This window comes from Procambarus clarkii, chromosome 5 (genome assembly GCF_040958095.1).
Source record: "Procambarus clarkii isolate CNS0578487 chromosome 5, FALCON_Pclarkii_2.0, whole genome shotgun sequence".
In the NCBI taxonomy this organism is placed as follows: Eukaryota; Metazoa; Arthropoda; class Malacostraca; order Decapoda; family Cambaridae; genus Procambarus; species Procambarus clarkii.
Genome location: NC_091154.1, coordinates 34,858,194 through 34,876,902, shown reverse-complemented (window position 1 = coordinate 34,876,902; position 18,709 = coordinate 34,858,194). Strand labels below are relative to the sequence as shown.

General features: G+C 35.7%; 1 protein-coding gene across 7 annotated transcripts in view; it reads right to left on the bottom strand.

Moving 5' to 3' along the window:
- The window catches only part of Sec31 (secretory 31), a 65,224-nt gene that overhangs the window by 18,724 nt on the left and 27,791 nt on the right, over nucleotides 1-18,709 (bottom strand). The window contains exons 17-22 of one of the 7 annotated variants that reach the window (XM_045749840.2): nucleotides 18,288-18,374; nucleotides 17,548-17,589; nucleotides 12,145-12,279; nucleotides 9,719-9,815; nucleotides 5,586-5,926; nucleotides 2,463-2,528 (exon numbers count right to left, since the gene is read on the bottom strand). In XM_045749840.2, coding sequence (XP_045605796.2) covers nucleotides 2,463-2,528; nucleotides 5,586-5,926; nucleotides 9,719-9,815; nucleotides 12,145-12,279; nucleotides 17,548-17,589; nucleotides 18,288-18,374 — 768 coding nt within the window. The remainder of the gene's footprint in view (nucleotides 1-2,462; nucleotides 2,529-5,585; nucleotides 5,927-9,718; nucleotides 9,816-12,144; nucleotides 12,280-17,547; nucleotides 17,590-18,287; nucleotides 18,375-18,709) is intronic. The other 6 variants (XM_045749857.2, XM_045749848.2, XM_045749866.2 and 3 more) reach the window with 6 other exon arrangements.

The following is an 18,709-nucleotide window of genomic DNA, read 5'->3' as shown; positions in this document are numbered from 1 at the left end:
CGAGGAGGAGAGGGGGGGGAAGGGAGGGACGAGGAGGAGAGGGGGGAAAAGAGTGGGACGAGGAGGAGAGGGGGGAAAAGAGTAGGACGAGGAGGAGAGGGGGGGGGGAAAAGAGCAGGACGAGGAGGAGAGGGGGGGGGGAAAAAGAGTAGGAGGACGAGGAGGAGAGGGGGGGGAAAAGAGTGGGACGAGGAGGAGAGGGGGAAAGTGAGGGACGGGTAGTACCGTGTTATATACCTCAGCTTGGCCTGGCTTAATTTGTCATTTTAACCAAGATGTCAACATAAGAGATGTTGGTTTGAAAAATTGACTAATGCACCCAAAGACAATCATTAACAATTATGACATGAATGTTACTTCAAAATGAGAGGGGAAGGAATATAGCTTAATAAAATACTTTAAAATGTCCTTCACATCTTGAATTTGCCCTCGCTCCTCCTAAATGTTCTGCTCCCCTTGCTTTTTCAGATTTTTGCATGCGAGCGAGTGAGAATTGGATTGATATTCTCATACCCACAAAATTATCCATACAATTAACATGTTACAGTATACTTGTGCATTTATGGCATTCTCATACACTGTTAGTATATAAAGTATGAAGCTCCTAAGTATTACCCTGTCAACAAATTAGTTGGTAAGCCGACATGCGACAGGGATGATTCAAGGTGAGAATATTTTGCAATTACTGTACAACATAATTTACTCAACAATTTCAGTGGAATATAAATACTAAACAACATTGACAAGTTATATTATTGAATTCTTTGTTGTACAGTGGCACCTTGCTCAAAAGAACTAACTGGCACTGGGCCTGTTGTTATACCAAGGAATGATATCCACTGAACATTGCACAATTTGTTGTTTTTATTGCAATCCAGTATATTTTTTACCATAAATGATAAAATACATCTTTTTACATACACAACAAAATGATGTATCACAATGCATTTTAAGTACACTTGAAGATAAAATTGAAGATTATAATTTAAAGATAAACTTTTCTTTACTGCACCTTGGAGGAAAGTAGATTAACAAGGGTTAATCTGTTTAGGCAGAATGTGGGTACTATGTGCAAAACACAAACCCTTAACCTTCAAGACTATGGTGCTGCATAAATCATTTAAAAGCAGCCTCAACTAACCACTTATGTTTTGATTTCTAAAACATTTCATTTTGAATCATTTGTCACCAGTTCTCTCTCCGATTTGGAAGATTTAGAGTTTGCAAACTTTTCTTAATTTATTTAGCTATTTCTTCCATGTTAAATATTACATTTTCCCTACCCTAGTACAGTCTGATTATTACTATTGACAGACCTTTTCATCTAAAATAACAAATTTATGAAAGATTTATATTTAATTACAATTATTATAAGACAAAATTATTATACAAGTTATAAATGCAACTATTAATTAAAGATTCCACACTGCAATTGAGTTGGAGGACAAAAGAGGTGAGAGTAAGCATAGGGTGCCCACCACACTGCTGCCACCATAACAATGCCCTCTACTCTACTGTACTGGCAATCATCATAAGTAGCATGGTAGCAAGTTGGGGATCACCTGTATTCCTTGCTTGCCATTCAAGTGCCAGGCTTATTAAAAGTGCAAGCTTCTTTTAACCGACTTAGATTAAGAATGAATTTATTGGTGCAGATTTTTTTTTTTAATTATGTAAGGCTCTTGTGCCATTTGAGGATTACAAGCAACACCAAATGTGTGTGGATGGCATACCTTACAAGTACAGTAAATGGTAAGTAGCAAATCCATCTTCAATTATAAATTATAAACAACCATTTTTTAAATTGCATTTAAGAAACAAAATGAGCACAAGTATAGCTATGCAAAGAAAACTATAGTGTCTGTATTTGCCACCACAGAATGTTAAGGGCAACTGTAAATAATATAAAAGTTAAGGTGAAACAATATTAAAATATGTAAAAGTTGCAAGCCTTCTGATTCATGCAAAATATTCCTTAGTGTCTCTAACTCTATATTTATCAAATAATATAGTGCACTGCAGTATTTGATTTTCCATTTAATGATACCGTATTGGAAATTACAAATATTCTAAATGACAGAAGTAAGATCCATATTGGTGTTAATGTCTACCTCAGTATCATACAAAACACTAAATGCAAACAGTTGAGGTGTCTTCACTTATGTTTTAAACATGGCTGGTATATCTATGTACACAATGCTGGTTTCTTTGACACTATCAACTTACAGATATTTTGGATATTTTTGTAATGGAAGCTCTTGCTAATAATGTAAGGAGCATTATAAACTGCAAAGCAACAAAGGTAACATGAAGAATTCTTAACCTCAGTGTAGATCTGAAACAAACTAGATCATTGCAGTATAAAATACTTCAGAACCTTTAATAGTCTTGGGAGAATTTTCTGGCTATAATTAGCATTACTAGAAGCTTATCATGCTTCATGCTAATCATTTTGAACAAACCTGCTTCAGCATCAGTAACTTCTTGTCCCCCGAGTGACCGCCATGGAACTTAGGCTCTCCATCACACTGTTGTCATTCCATAAAATTTTATTGGTAATTAATGTTTGAAATACTATGCAAGCCATATTTAAAGTTAGGAATAATACTAAAAAGTACTCAGCCCAGGTGAATGGAAGGAATAATACTGTTTCCTACACTGCTAATTAAAAAAGCAATTACAGAAATTACTTTGATCGTTTTTAAAATACTGTACTAGAATTTTTTTTAATTTTTTGTTTAGACCCATTACAAATAGACATTCTTATCAGTTTATCAACTTAAAAATCTATATTAAGATATCCCAATATTGATTCACAAGCTATTTTGGACAATCAGGGAAAATATCTAGCAAACATTAACTTGAGGAATCAATTAATGGTTCAACATTGTGTAATTCCAACAAATAATTGGTATTCAATGTCTTTTCTTACAAAAGGCACTTGATCTTAATTTCCAACAAGCAGGAGTGACGTTCTATGTTTGATTCTCATTTTCACATTAGCATTAAGAGTTCACTCAACAATAACGAAGCACCCTTCTCTCCTCCTTGAGGTAGATGGTGAATAGATAGTTGGGAAAGGAAAAGGATGCACATACAATTTAATCAGATCTGTGTGTAAGCCTATCCAATATGAGCTGATCAATAGTTGAAAATAAGGTAGAAAGTTAAAGTTAAATTACAGTTAGATGAAAGTCTAAAATGAAAAGCATTGGATTTATCATGTACAGATTTCATTCTATTCTCATGTTGTCGATACCACTTGGAATCATTGGAAAAAGAATTTAAGTTGCTCAGCATTTTGAGACAAAGATTAGGCGAGAAAGGAGGAAAAGGACGAGGACTGTAAAAGTAAGAGAAATAATTAAGGTAAGAAGGGAGTATACCTATTAATGAAATGTGATATGGAGTAATGAATCATATCTCATGGCAGAGTACAACGTGCTTATGTGAAAAATTAATGTTTGAGAGAGTTAATGTGACTGTGATGATTGTGCATGCTCTGCGATAGGTTTTTGATTCGGGAGAAGCACAGGAACTTGCTCGTAATCCACCATCACTGTGCGATTTGAATGGTCAAACAAGAATATGTGAGAAAGTGATGGGTGTGAAAGACATTTGATGTGACAAGAAAAATAAATAAAATCTGAAGACTGAAAAATGTGCTACAAAGGAAAGTTATGTATTACCATTAGAGAACATACTTCAAGCAAGGATACACAGATGCAATGAATGGCACTGTGCAAAAGATTACAGGTTAAAATATCAAGTAAACTGTTTTTGGCAGGCAAAGACTGGGGTGAAGAAGTACCATAAACCAGACCAGGTGGGAACCACAGAACTCACCGATGGTAACAATTATGGTAAACATGCCACAGGATGGAAAACCCTAATCCCCCCTCCCCCCCAGGATGACTGGAAATGATATTAGAAGACCAAGAGCAACCAAGGACACAAACCAGGATGTAACTGTGAATGAAATCAGTAAACCAACTGTTATGAATCTGGTGAACATGGTCTTATTTTGCAACAACTGGTAGATACTGTACTCAAAGTCGATAACTGATGAAAATGCATGTGTAAAGCATTAGTGTTGTGAGGCATAAGAAAAATAATGAGTAGGATCTGTAGAAAAGAACTATGCAAGATACATTTATGATCTTAGGATAGAAAATGAAAGCTATAAAAAAATAAGATTAAAATTTGGAATACAATTCAGTAATAAGGTTAATGAGAGTGTACACTGATGGTTTGGGGTTTCTACATTAATAAATTATATGAGTGGCAAAGTGTAAACAAGTTCATTTTTTTCCAGAAGGAGAGGAAAGAAGATAAAGAACATGGGCAGACATGTTGCATGAGTGAGGAAGTGGGAATTAAATGTTAACTGCTTGAGAAGTGGTGTGAAATTAAATTAGTTAACACTTTCAGGGTCTGGCCCCTATTGCATGTTCAGCAATAAATGGACTGGCTCGCTCGGGGCTTCATATACCTGTAATGAAGTGTATAGATATGTTTGCAGATGATTGCACTAAATAGCTGTAAAAGAAAAAAAATTACAGTACACATACTTGCATACTTTCGCAAGTAATTTCCCAGGTGATGAAAAATCTTGAAGGCTGAGTGATTATAGTGTAGCAATTATTTCTTTTGATGTTTTTAAAAATGGGAAGAGCTAGGTTGTATGGAGGAGGGGAAGGGGGGCTGGGGTACTGCTTTAAATAGTTTTCACCCCCATGAAATTGAAAAATGGGAAATAGTACTACATAACATGGTACTAATATAGTAATGATAAAGATTACACAATTACCATAAGAAATAAGATTTGTATATGCAGGTACAACTAAGATTGCCTCTGCATGTAATGTAATCTTCACAAAGATGGGTCTAATTTTGAAAGCAGAAATGAGAATTAAACAAAAGACAATGTTTATGGGGATGTAGACTTGAACATGAGGATGATTATTTATAAGGCAATATTAAAAAAGCCAGCATTTAAGCCACCAGACATCTCCATATTAGCTTTCTTGCAGAAACCTATGAATATATACAGAATACCACTTTTTATTAACAGCTCCACATTTTTACATACTGTATTAAAGTAACACACATACTAGAGGAATCATTAGAATCCAGATATAATCATTATTTACAGCTGTAAAGAAATAATATTTGCATAACACACATTCTAGAGTAATCACTGGAATCCGTATATTATTTACAGCTGTAAAGAAATAATATTTGCATAACACACATTCTAGAGTAATCACTGGAATCCGTATATTATTTACAGCTGTAAAGAAATAATATTTGCATAACACACATTCTAGAGTAATCACTGGAATCCGTATATTATTTACAGCTGTAAAGAAATAATATTTGCATAACACACATTCTAGAGTAATCACTGGAATCCGTATATTATTTACAGCTGTAAAGAAATAATATTTGTTTCCCAAATTATGTCTAAATGTAGTCACAATGAGAAGGCAAAACTGATATACTGGTATTTCAAAATACTTACTGACGTCAACATGTGTAGACACATCTGTTCATTGTTCAACACAAAGTGGAATAAAACTCACTTTACGAGAGGCTGACATAGGAGGAGGATCATTCCAACCACGTGGTACTGATGAATCAAAGGCTGCTGGAGTTTTGGCGAGTGGCTGTGCAGGTGGCAAATGTTGCTGCTGGTCACCATACATTGAGTTTACCGCAGAAGTAGCTGCTGGATTGAAAAACTGTGGTGGTGGTGCTGGGGCTGGCACAGCAGATTGTGATGTATTAAAAGGCATTGGATTTACTCCAGATGAAGGTGGTAGGAAAGGAGCAGGTTGTGGCTGAGCTGGGTTAAGCATGTTAGTTGGTAGTGCAGTTCGTGCAGCATCTTGGGAGTAACGGCTAGGACCTCCACGGCGAAAACCTACAAAGAAAACAGAGCAGGCAACTATACAATTGCCCCGTCTTGTTGGGCTTTTTTTTTTTTTTTTTTTTTAGCACTTATAATGTGTAAAGAAGTTAATGTGAACATACTACAGCAAATTATCTGTTGCTTTACCATTCTCATTTAAGAAAAAAGAAACTGTCAAAGATGTAATGGCCCATGCAAGGCTGCAGCTATTTATACCAAATTTACTCATAGCATTACAGTTACACAGTATTATAACCTACACTTAAAACAATCCTGCAGCACCATGCCTATTATATTACTAGGCAATATGATACATAAATCCACAATCCACTTTGCAAACCAGAACAGTATTTACCAAGATCTCAATTTAAACTCCTTCAACTTGTATCTATTGTTTTATTTACTGTTGACATTTTGCACACTATTAATATCCCTCTTTTTATACCTTTTCATCTACTTTCATACACTAATCATGTTCTCCCCAGTTCTTCTTACTCCCCATTTTAGAGGATGAAAAATTAAACTTTTGTAATCTCACTTATTATGGGAGACTTCTAATTCCTGGGATTAAATGTCATCCTTCTCTGCCCACATTCAAGTCAATTTGTATCCATTCTGTAATAATGTCCAAAGTTGAACTTCATACTGTAAATGTGGCATAACAAGGGCAAAAGAAAGCTGAATAATAATAATTATATATATCTTATTATTAAAGCTTCTAAATATGAATCCCAGTGTGCTTACTTACCTTACCTATCAGTTACTACAGGGAGTGAGATCCAACTCTTTATGCCCCACTTGCTTGCCATTTATACCTGACAAGCTAATCACCTCTCTCAGCATTAACACTTATCATATTTTTTCTTAAAGTTGTGGATGAAATTGGCTTCAACAATCTCTTCCCTCAATGCATTCAATTTGCCAACCACCTGTACAGGAAATGAGTACTTCCTTACATCTCTTCAATCAAAACCAGTGTCCAATTTCTACTAACATCCCCTTGACCTACTTCTCTTTAATTTAAATAGGCTTCCTTTGTCCACTTTGTCTATTCCCCTCAGGATGTTGTATATAGTTATCATATCCCCCCCGTTTCTTCTTTCCTCTAAGGTTGCAAGGGCGAGTCATCTCAATCTCTCCTCATAGCTGAGGCCTCTCAATTCTGGTACTGTACTAATTTAGTTGCAAACTTCTGAATGTTCTCAAGTCTCTGTTTATGCTTTACACAGTGTTGGTTCCATGCTGATGCTGTATACTCAAGTAATTTTCTCTCACAGGCAGTGTGTATGGACTTGAAAGACTCCTAGTTTGTTCCAGAAATGACTTATGTTTGCTAACTTCCTATATGTTGCTGATACCCTCTTCACATGAGCTTCTGATGTTAGTGTTGAGATTATATCTACTCCCACGTGTTTTTCTCTTATAGTTTCTTGTAATTGCCTTCCCCTTATGGTGTAGTTAAATACAGGTCTCCTGTCTCCCTTACCCATTTTCAATCTATATAAAGTTTGCTAAGGTCGTCTTGCAGCACCCTACAATTCTCTTCAGTTTTCTGATTAATGTTTGCATCACCTGCAAACATCGACATCTCACTCCCTCTGCAATGTCCTTTACACAAACTAAGAAGAGCTATAGTTCTAAGACAAAGCCTTGTGAAACACCACTTTTCACTGCCCTCCAGACTGGCATAGTGTATCTGACTATGACCCTTTGTTTCATGTCAATCAAGTAGTCCCCTATCTAGTCCAGTGCTTTTCCTGTTATCACCGCTAGTCTTTCCATCTTGCTCACTAGTCTTTTGTGAGGAACTATTAAAAGCTGTTTGGCAGTCTAGGAATATGCAATCTACCAATCCTTCACTCTTATTTTCTACCCTGTCATAAAATTCAATCAAGTTTGTAAAGCACGATTTTCCCCCTCTGAAGCCATAGTGCCTTTTATAAAATTTACTCCCAAAAATTTTCACTTTTTTGACAATTTTTTCTAGCATCTTGCATAGAATGCATATTAATGACACTGGTTTACAGTTTAGTGCTATTCAGAGGACATGTCTGTCCTCTTTTTTAATACAGGAACAACATTTGCCTTTTTCATGTTTCTGTTAGCTCTCCCATCTAGTGTAATGTGGAACCCTCCAGTTAATTGGTAACAGAAGATCCCTGCAGCTTCCTTCAGTAACCATGGTGATATCTGATCTGGTTCTACTGCTTTTGCTACACCCAGTTCTTCCAGGTATCTTTTCACCTCTACATCCTCTAGTGTTGTTTCTGGCAATGTGTCATCACCCATCCTTGGACTGGTTCCAATCTGGTTCCAGTTTGTAGATCACCTGGTAACCTTTTGTTCAGCTCTTCACATGCTTCTTTACCATTCTCCAAGAGTGTTCCTCCCTGTCCCCCGCAGTCTGATCACATGGTCTCATTCTATTGTCTTCCTCCATAGATGACTAACAGCTTAGGATAGCTCTTTGCTCCTGCCTCTATGTCATTTTCAAACTCCTGCTCTGCTACCCTCCTTTTCCTGGTGTACTAATTTCTGGTCCCCTCTATTTGCCTCTATACCCATAATACAGTACCTACATACTGTACTGTATACCCATGTCTCGTACATTCATTTTATTTTTTCCTTAAGATTCATGGTAATTAATCATGATGCAAATTTTTCTTTGAAGCGAATTTTACCACTTCAGCATTGAAAAGCTGATACCTGGTTGTGTGATGTTCAAATCAGAGTTTATATGTTCACTGTTTCACTACGTTTACACAATGTGTGGAATAACTATTTATGCACACAATTAACAAAAACAGTGAGTACTGTAAATACGCCTACAATGTAAAATGTGCACCTATATTGCCTGTAAATCCATTCCTGGCAGAACTCAAAGGAAGAGTTTTGCAACCCATAACCTTTGTTGCTATTCTGAAATCATCGTTCAATAGTAGAAAAGACCAAATTGTGATTAGATGATAATCACTAGCTGCTAACACAAAATAACCTCACTGAACATAGGCAATTAAAAATGCTATAATTTTTCATGAATCTAGGTTAACTCCAATACATCCACATGAATGTATTAATAATTTTTAATAATAATTCATTGTGTCGGGGGACAAGAAGCCAGAGTGTAAAGCATGTTTGGCTTTTATTGAAAGCCAATTGCCAGTAATAACTAAAATTAACATATGACTGCAAAAATTCACCACCAACTAAGCTTCAACTCACAGTGAAGTATTTACAGTGAGACTTGACACTAAATTAACCTTCCAGTATACAAGAATTATTATATACTGAAATTAATATGAGAAGCCAGAACAAAGAATGAGTTAGTGTTATTTAGATGGCAGCATTCTGATGCATCTCCAAGGAGGTTTTAGAAAGTTTCACTGCTATTTTTACTTTTGATACAGCAGGCACACCAATGAAAACAAAGATGCAGATTCACCCATTATCCGACTGGAAACAGCCAAATTTCAAAATATGACGATCCTGGTCTTAAAAGCAAAGTCTGAGGGTAAATAGCCGTTTTCTGTACTTTTTTTGCATAAGCTATTAGGAAATAAGTCTATCCAAGAACAAAATTGGTACATAGTGGAAAAGAATGATAAAGCATATACTGTGCAGTATTTTTTGAGTTTTGCAAGAAAGTGCAAACGTGAAATTATACAATATTTTTTTTTTAAATCAACCAGTTTTTCAGTACACAAAATATTTAACTATTTCTAATTGAGATACCATACTAGACAACTTTTAGGAAATTCAAGAGATCTCAACAAGAACATTTTGCCAAATTATTACTGTACTAACCTACAGATCCGGTGGAGGGAGGAGCTGCAAGTGGGGGGGACGTTGGCTGCATTGTACCAATAGAAGGTACCCCATAATGAGGCATCATAGCAGCTGGCTACAATAGAAATTTATTATTAACAAACACATGCCAAAACCTTTAATTCAATTAAAACTAAGCAAAGTAGCAGGGCAAAATAAACCTTTAAAAATAAAGTTCTTGGATTAACCTTTTCTTTAATGAAGAACCTGGTAGAGTAGCTAGATCTAGACCAGCTAGCCTCTGCTGACTACGGAAACTACCATGCAGGAAGTATACAGTTAAGGGGTATACACACTTGGCAGGTCAGCACCATATACTGGTATCACTTCATTTTCTCTTCAAAGATTAATTTTCAATTGCATTTATATGCACAATGAAATCACATTAATATGATCTATGAGAATAGATTTCTTTGGACCACTCATGTTTAACAAAACTGCTCATTCTTTACCAGTATTTTTTAAGCAAATGACAGTGGAAAATAATGCAGAATTATTAATCTTGACTTTAGGAAAACCTTTGATACTGTGCCTTTACTATTTACTAATTTTGTATTGAATTAGCACCCTAATTATACACTAATGATTTAAAGAGGCACAATTGAATTAGGGTGCTACAATAACTACATTAAAAACACTGGTATGTATGAAACTGCAGACCCATGCAAGACACAAACACACTATACTCCATCACAGCCACTATAATATTTAGTAATAGTGGCTTTAAGCATTTTATGTACTAGCTCTATCTATAAATTCATCAATATTTGTATCACCCTTGTATGTATGTACTTTACCTGAATAAACATTTGAATTTGAATTTGAATATTAACCTACACTTGAAATGATAGTGATCACATGTCTTATGTTACCAGAAACTCGTTCCATAATTCTAAAACCGTTGTTCAAAATTATGATTAATCTTTTTTGAATCCAGAATTATCCAATTTGTTTCCACCATTTTATTCTTATTTTTAGCACATTACAGCATTAATATTCCTAATCTCATGGTCTCCCATTATTAGTGATAGGAAGCTTGTTCGTCTTATCAAGGTTTCCTTAGCTACCGACAGAATTTCCCCACGATGCGACCCACAACAGGAGGGTTGGGGGACTTTTCCCCACGATGCGACTCGCGACAGGACCCATAATAGTAGAATGAGCCATTCTGCTATTGATAAAGGCTTGAAATGGTCAAATGAACTATTTTTTTTTTTTTAGTATGTAGTACAGTATATATGATTGTAGTAGTATGTAGTACTGTATGATTGTATATATCTGGGCCTCAGTTAGGCCTTCAAAATACAGAAAAGCACAAAAGCATGTGCTTTGACCTTTTGTAAGGTCAAAGCACATGCCAGAGAAAAAATACTAAACTGGATCAAGGCATAGCCGAAATACAGAAAACAGAGGGTCAGTATAAATAACAAATGTTTTTAAGAATTAACAACAATCTGGATACTGGAGTGAGCAATATTAGCCTGTTTGAGAATGAAACAAAGTTAGGGCATGCAGTGATTTCAAAAGAAACTAATGAAATGCAGTGAGACTAACAACTCCAATGCAGGACAAAAAAATTGGCAAATGCAGCATTAATGTTGAGAAATACAAATTCCTTAACCTGGGGAGAGAGAACTATAATATATAATGCATCACTGTTATAGTCATAGATAGACAAAACTGTGAGACTTCGAAGTCATGATTAGTAATAACCTGAGATTGAGACATCAATGCACAAAATAAAGCAAACAGGGTGCTGGGATTTATAATAAGTATCGGCAACAAACACATTAATCTTCAGATATAATTATCACTGGAGAAGCCTCACTTTGAATAAGGTATGCAGCTCTGGTTTCACCCACTACAAAATGGACAGATTTAAGAAAATACAAAGGACAATGCCAAGGATCAGACTTGGTATCTGAAGCCTTTCCTATGAAAACAGATTGAAGTCTCAATCTGATCTCAATTGACTTAAGGGTACAATAAGGTTTATATAAACAGGATTCCAAAACTGACAGGTCAAAACTTGCAACATTATGTACAAAATGGAAAATTTTATTTTAGGAGACAAACGTACTGATTTTGGAAAAGGGTTGTAGACAAGTGAAATGGGCTGTTGTGTAACATTATAGAAAAAAGTTTGAGAGACTTTACGAATATATTGCATAGGTGTGTAAGAGAGGCGTGTACATTTAAACAGAACCTGCCTAGTAAGAAGTCTGTTTCAGTGTCCCCTAATTCTAATGTTATGCCAATCAATGATACACTTACTGTAGTGCTTCTCATTCCCTCAGTCAAGATGAACACATACAGCATAAGACACTTGGCTTTGCTTTTAGCAATCAAGTAAAAATGTACAGCAATATATTTTTACAAACTACAATCAAGTGTATCAATATTACCTGAGGACCTGGAACTGCTGGAGGTGGTGGGCTGTAGAAAGTAGGCGATGGTGTTACATGAACAGGCTGTGACGAGATTTGATCTCCATATATTGAACGCTGTTGATCTTGCACTGAAGGTGTGAATTGACTTGGCTGAAAAACAAAAATAAAAAACAATAAAAAACACTGACTTAAAAGGGGGGGGGGAAGGGGGGGGAAAGGGGGGGGTTAGAGTGGGCAAAAATACCAGGGAACACATTGGTGACACAATCCCTAAAAAATTTGCAACCCATTCTCTGAACAAAACCTTAAAATAAGCCATATAAAAGTTTAAAGAGAAAAAAAAGATGGACAATTTCTTTGCCTCTACAGAGATAAGAGACTTGCCTTTAACATTCACATATCACAAATCAAAATCAATTATTCAAAGCACACAGTATACTATAAATATAACCCCATTATATTACTCACTAATTCATCCATATCTCAACTACTGTATCTGTGCATGAGGTTAAACCACACCTACAGTACTGAACATTAAACAAATCACCATCCAGCAAAAATTGGCTATCAAATTAACAGTGTCTTCCTCAAAGGGGGGGGGGGGGCAGCCTAGATGACTTTCTTCATTTAAGGAGTTGCCTGTTGGACTTTACCTTCCTTGAAAAAGTGGGAGGTTGGGTTTTATTTTACTTGGAGGAAGAAGAAAGGGGGGGAGGGGGGTGGAAACCTGTAGGCTATTCGAACCTTGATGGGGACACCCTGTTAAGGTTTCTTCCCTCAGGGAGGGGCAGGCAGTAGACTGTAATGCCTCCCTTCCTCAAAAAGAGGAAGGGAGGCAGCAACCTGAAATTCCTCCTCTTTCCTTCATGAGGGAAGGGGATGTCAGCCTTCATGCAGAGCTTCTCCTCCATCCTTAAAGTGGAAAGAGAGCGCCAACAGTGTCTCTTAGAGGGCTTCTCCTTCAGATACAGACTAACAACACCTGCATGGTAATCAGTACAGGTATAATGGAGATAAAAATATTTGTTTCACATAGGCAGACCAAATATTTAATGTCTGGAGCCAAGAGCGAGTATGACACCATTGCCCCATGTAACAATGGTGAATTCTGGTGTCGTCGTTACCGTCATTGAGAAATTTGCAAGGAACAAAGAGCTGGTCACACTAAATGATGCTGTAGTATCCCCTGCTTTGCAAGTAACAAAATATTTTAATGCAGGAGCAGGAAACATTTTCTGTACAATATTACAGGTATTGAATCTGGTGCACTAAAAAATGCCCAGAGGCTGATTTTACCTTTTCCACCTATATGTGACTTTTTGAATGGATGCTTTATTTAAAACAGTACATTCTACTTAAAAGTACACAGAAAATATTGTGTATTGTAAATCTAATAATATAAATCCCAATTATTTTACTATTTACAAAATAACATTGGTTTGCACATTGTGTATATTTTTTTGTAATTTTACAATTATACTGTAATTATATTCATACTAAAAATTTGAATTTGTCAGAAGCCTACTTGTTATTCAGAGCCATCAATTGATTGTGGTAAGACTTCAAAAATATTTCTACAAACAATGTAACTACAGTACAAGACAATTTAGACAACTGTCAGAGCATTTTACTGAACGTAACAATTGATGGCAGTAGAGCATCTAATAACATCCCTCCACTATCATCAATATGAAGGAAGACATTGAAGATGCTTTCTCAGAGGTAATATGGTGGACGGGAGTGAAGATAGTCTTAAAATCATCATCAAAGTACTGAACTCACAATACTAAAGTTAATGCTAAGCACTACAGTATTTTGATATGAAATCAAACATTTCTTGGAAAAGTAAGTGTCAGCACTATGGCATTTCTCCCACTTGTTCTAATGATATTCTTGACAACTGTCATGAACAATTTATCTCTTCTCCAATCCATTATGAACTAATATGATTATGAACACTTACAAATAGTTCCACCACAAAACATGTTAAGGACAAGAAAAAAATAATCACTGGAATGAAAATACACGAGCCTTGTGTGAAGTGATATGTGGTTGATCCCCAAATACTGTACCCATTATAATGACTAGGCTCCACCTACACTGTTCTCACATATTTCAAGAGTTGCATCATGTAGATGCAAATAGAATGGTTAAGTTTTTTTTTTTTAACCAAGATTCGAGGTCAGTTTATCATCGAACAATTAACAGCACTACCACACTTGATATTAAAGTATGTCATCAAACCAGTGTAGTTTAAGCAGGGAGGTATAAGATTACCATTGGTCTCACACTGGGTGACAAATGTCACACACTGTACATGGTAAGTGGAAAAGGTATCATTATTGTATAGGTAACTAGGCCTCGTAGCCTGGTGGGGGGCCTCGTAGCCTGGTGGATAGCGCGCAGGACTCGTAATTCTGTGGCGCGGGTTCGATTCCCGCACGAGGCAGAAACAAATGGGCAAAGTTTCTTTCACCCTGAATGCCCCTGTTACCTAGCAGTAAATAGGTACCTGGGAGTTAGTCAGCTGTCACGGGCTGCTTCCTGGGGGTGGAGGCCTGGTCGAGGACCGGGCCGCGGGGACACTAAAGCCCCGAAATCATCTCAAGATAACCTCAAGATAACTATCAGATATACTGTACCTAATAAATATTGCAGCATTAATAAACCTTAGTGATGATTTAAAATACAGGTGGAATAAGAACCTGTAAACCAATCAACTCATTTATCTAATTTATTACTTCCAAAAACGGCAATCTCCTTTTGCTTGTAAAAGTCTTCCACAAAAACATTTTAAATTATTTTCAGCATTACAATATTTAAAGTACAATTCAATTGTTACACAATGGCAACATTTAATCAAACAGAATTAAGCATGTTTAAAAATAAAATGTATGAATGTATCTGCATGTCAATATGCACAAAATGTGTACTTGCTACATCATTCAAAGTGGCATTAACTATGGCAGAGCTAGAAATCAGAAGAAAAAGAGGCGATATGATCACTACGTACAAAGTAGTACTGTATTGGGAATCGACAAAATTTATAAAGAAGAATTCCCGAGGCCTGTAACTTCAACAACAAGGTCATACTAAACAAAGCCACCAAAAAATATATCAGAAAATTCCCTTTCGCAGTCAGTGACAAACGGTTGGAACCAGTGTGAAGGCCAAAACCATCAGTATTTTCAAAGCATTATATGACAGTGGTGGGAAGACAGGCCACCACAAGCAGAGCTTATCCTGTTACTACATTTAGGTAATTATATCACTTATTTAACCTTCAAACACTCTTTAGGCCTTAGTTATAAATTATCAGTAATTGTTTCACTTTTGCTTTATTTTACTCTCCCCACCACTCGAATTCATTTTCTCAATTACATTCACTTGCTTAGCACTATCGCACGCTGTTCGTGCGCGCCACAAAAATGACGTCATGCACCTTTTGGTGCGGGCAACTGTGCGGCGGCGACACTGAAAAGTGTATACTCGTTTCAGTTTTCTCACCTTAATTCTCATGCTACGTCGTTTGTTTAGGTATCATTGTGTTCGCAATAGAATTCCCTACAGAGATATATGCATATAAGGTCCAAAGATCCACTGTGACTCCCCACAGCATAGCCTAAAGTCGGCAAAGTTTCCTGTGAGCGCGCAAAATCAGTAAAATGTGTATACTTGTTCCAGTTTTCTCACCTTATTTCTCGTGCTATGTCGTTTGTTTTGGTATTGTGTTCGCAAAAGAATTCTCTACAGGGATATATACATATAAGGTCTAAAAGCCTGGCCTGACTCCCCACAGCAAAGCCTAAATTTGATCAAGTTACCCATGAATGAGCATCAATTAGCACACCTACAGACTAATGTATATACTCGTTCAGTTTGATAAAGTTTCGTGTTAAACGTTTCATTTTGGTATCAAATTGTTCGCAAAATAAAGGCGCATATTTTAAAACTAGTCCCATAATAATAGAACAATAAATAGAATTTTAACAAATATTTTAACTTTTGGACGCTCGTCACCACAAAATTATTGATATATTTCCAGTGTTCTGACACCAATTTTCGTATTACGTCTTTCATTTTGGTATCAAATTGTTCGCAATACAGCGCATATTTTAAAACTAGTCCCATAGTAATAGAAAAATAAATGGAATTTTAGCAAATATTTTAAAATTTTGGACCACAAAAGTATTTATTATCTTTCTGACAAATTTTCATGTCACATCTTTCATTTTGGTATCAAATTGTTTGCAATATAAAGGCGCATATCTTAAAACCAGTCCCATAATAATAGAACAATTAATGGAATTTTAACAAATATTATAACTTTTGGACACTTTTTAATGCTCATCACCACAAAATTATTTATATATTTCCAGTGTTCTGACACCAATTTTCGTGTTACATCTTTCTTTTTGGTATCAAATTGTATGCAATCTAAAGGCGCTCATTTAGAAATCACCCAGAAGTTGATCAGATAAAAATTGAATTTTTTACAAATATTTTAATACATGACATGAGCCATAGTCACTCACTCAGAATCGGGAGAAAAATGAGTGACGACGGGTGGCGGCAACGGAGTGCAATAGTGTTAAAACCCCCCCTCCCCCACCCAATCACTAAGTGACAAAATCACCACCCACTTACTTCCTAATTGTGTCTAGAGTCAGTGCAAGAAGAATTGTCCATTGATTTAGGCAGAAACAAAGAAATGTGACAGGACCAGATGATGTTTCACCTCAAGTCCTAAAAGTAATGGTGTATGCACACACAACTACCACCCCCACCCTCATGCATCCACCCACCCAGATTACTGTGATTTGAAATGCATGTCCCCTTAAGCCATGCAATAACCAAGTTTGAAACCAACAACCGATTACATAAATATGAAAAAAAAATTAAATAAAATTTAAAATTTATACAATTTTTTTTTTACGATCTTGAATAAAATTATTAATTTTTCTCACATGTACAGTAAAACCTTGTTAAACCAGTTTTTTCGTTTATTAGCAAGACAACACCAATACTGTAATATTAATACAATAATTAAAATTAACCACAATACTTTCAACATTAAGAAAGTTAGTGCTTATGATTACGAGGTGCATTCTGTCCATTACCCATGTAACACTTATTTATCAGAAATATAAACTACCAACATTTTGCTAATTATAAATTACCACAATACATGTACTACCAATATATTGCTAATGAAATAGAAAATTCCACAAAATTTATATCTACAAACACAGAAATAAGGCTATAAAAACTTGTTCTAATAACTTTTGTAGAGCTAATGATTTTAGATTTGCTCTATCTAATAAGGTTTTACTGAAAGGAAATGTGCCTTTAAAAAAAAAGATTATAATTTTAGAGAAGTTGCTTAGTAACACGTTAGAAAAGCAATCTTTCACTCACCATGATGCTTAACTCATCACAGGCCGGCTTGATCTTAACTGACTGCCACAAAAAAATTTACATTAAATTTATTATTTTAAAATAATGATTAATCTTTCACAAACTATTGTCCAATTTAAAAAAAAAAAAAAAAAATTGCAGATTAACAAACAGCAATGTATAATACAGTATACATAAAAAATGTGTTATAGGGAGTTCAAATGTTTAATAAAGCATTAACACTCCAAAAATGAGACATTCAAAGTGGCTTCAATCTTCAATCAGCACACGTACACCAATATGGTAGATGTCAATCTTATTACTGCATCATGATTCACAACATTTTCAAATTCCCATATTTTTCCTAGCCCAAGATTTTTTTCCCCCCCCCGAGTGGGTAATATAAGTGGATTTTATAGCTATAGAAATACGTTAAACCTGTACGAAGATCCATTCATATGAACACAGGTATACATTATTGTGCATAATCTAATGAAACCCAATTACTAGCTATACACTGTACTGGTACTGTATTCTTTATTCTTAAGCCCAACTATACTTACAACACTGTAAACACCTCCAGCTTCCTTACATTCCTCCTTTAATATGTTAGTTCCAGTGCAGTACGCTAATGTAATACAAACCGCTTTAAAACTGCTGTACACAATAACATCAGCACAACACACACACAGCAGTAATTCTTTGGCTACAGTCAACATTTCTACTGCAGCAAACCTACATTTTTGTAGAGCACAGTATACCTGCATAGCCAGTTGACAGAATACTTCTTGGTATGCCAAAGGAAGCCGATCAGCATAACCTAAACTCTGGTTTATCCATGCCCTATCCTTTAATAAAATGAAAAAATTATTCAGCATATTTTTACAATACCGAGGAAATAGCACGCAATAAAAAACAGCATTATTACTGTAAATGCATGAATTTTATTTATTACTATTAGTTACACTGTACATATATGTAACATACATACATGTGACAACAGTGTCATCAACCTGCCAACCAATTCCCACTGACTTAAATCAACCAACAACCCATTTTTCAAAACTTCTCACCATAGCAAGAAGTAAACCTTTCCTGGGATGCTGCCTTGACGTGCCCCAGAAGCATCACCCACAAACACTTGATAGGCATGATATTATCAAGGATCTCCTCCACTTGCATT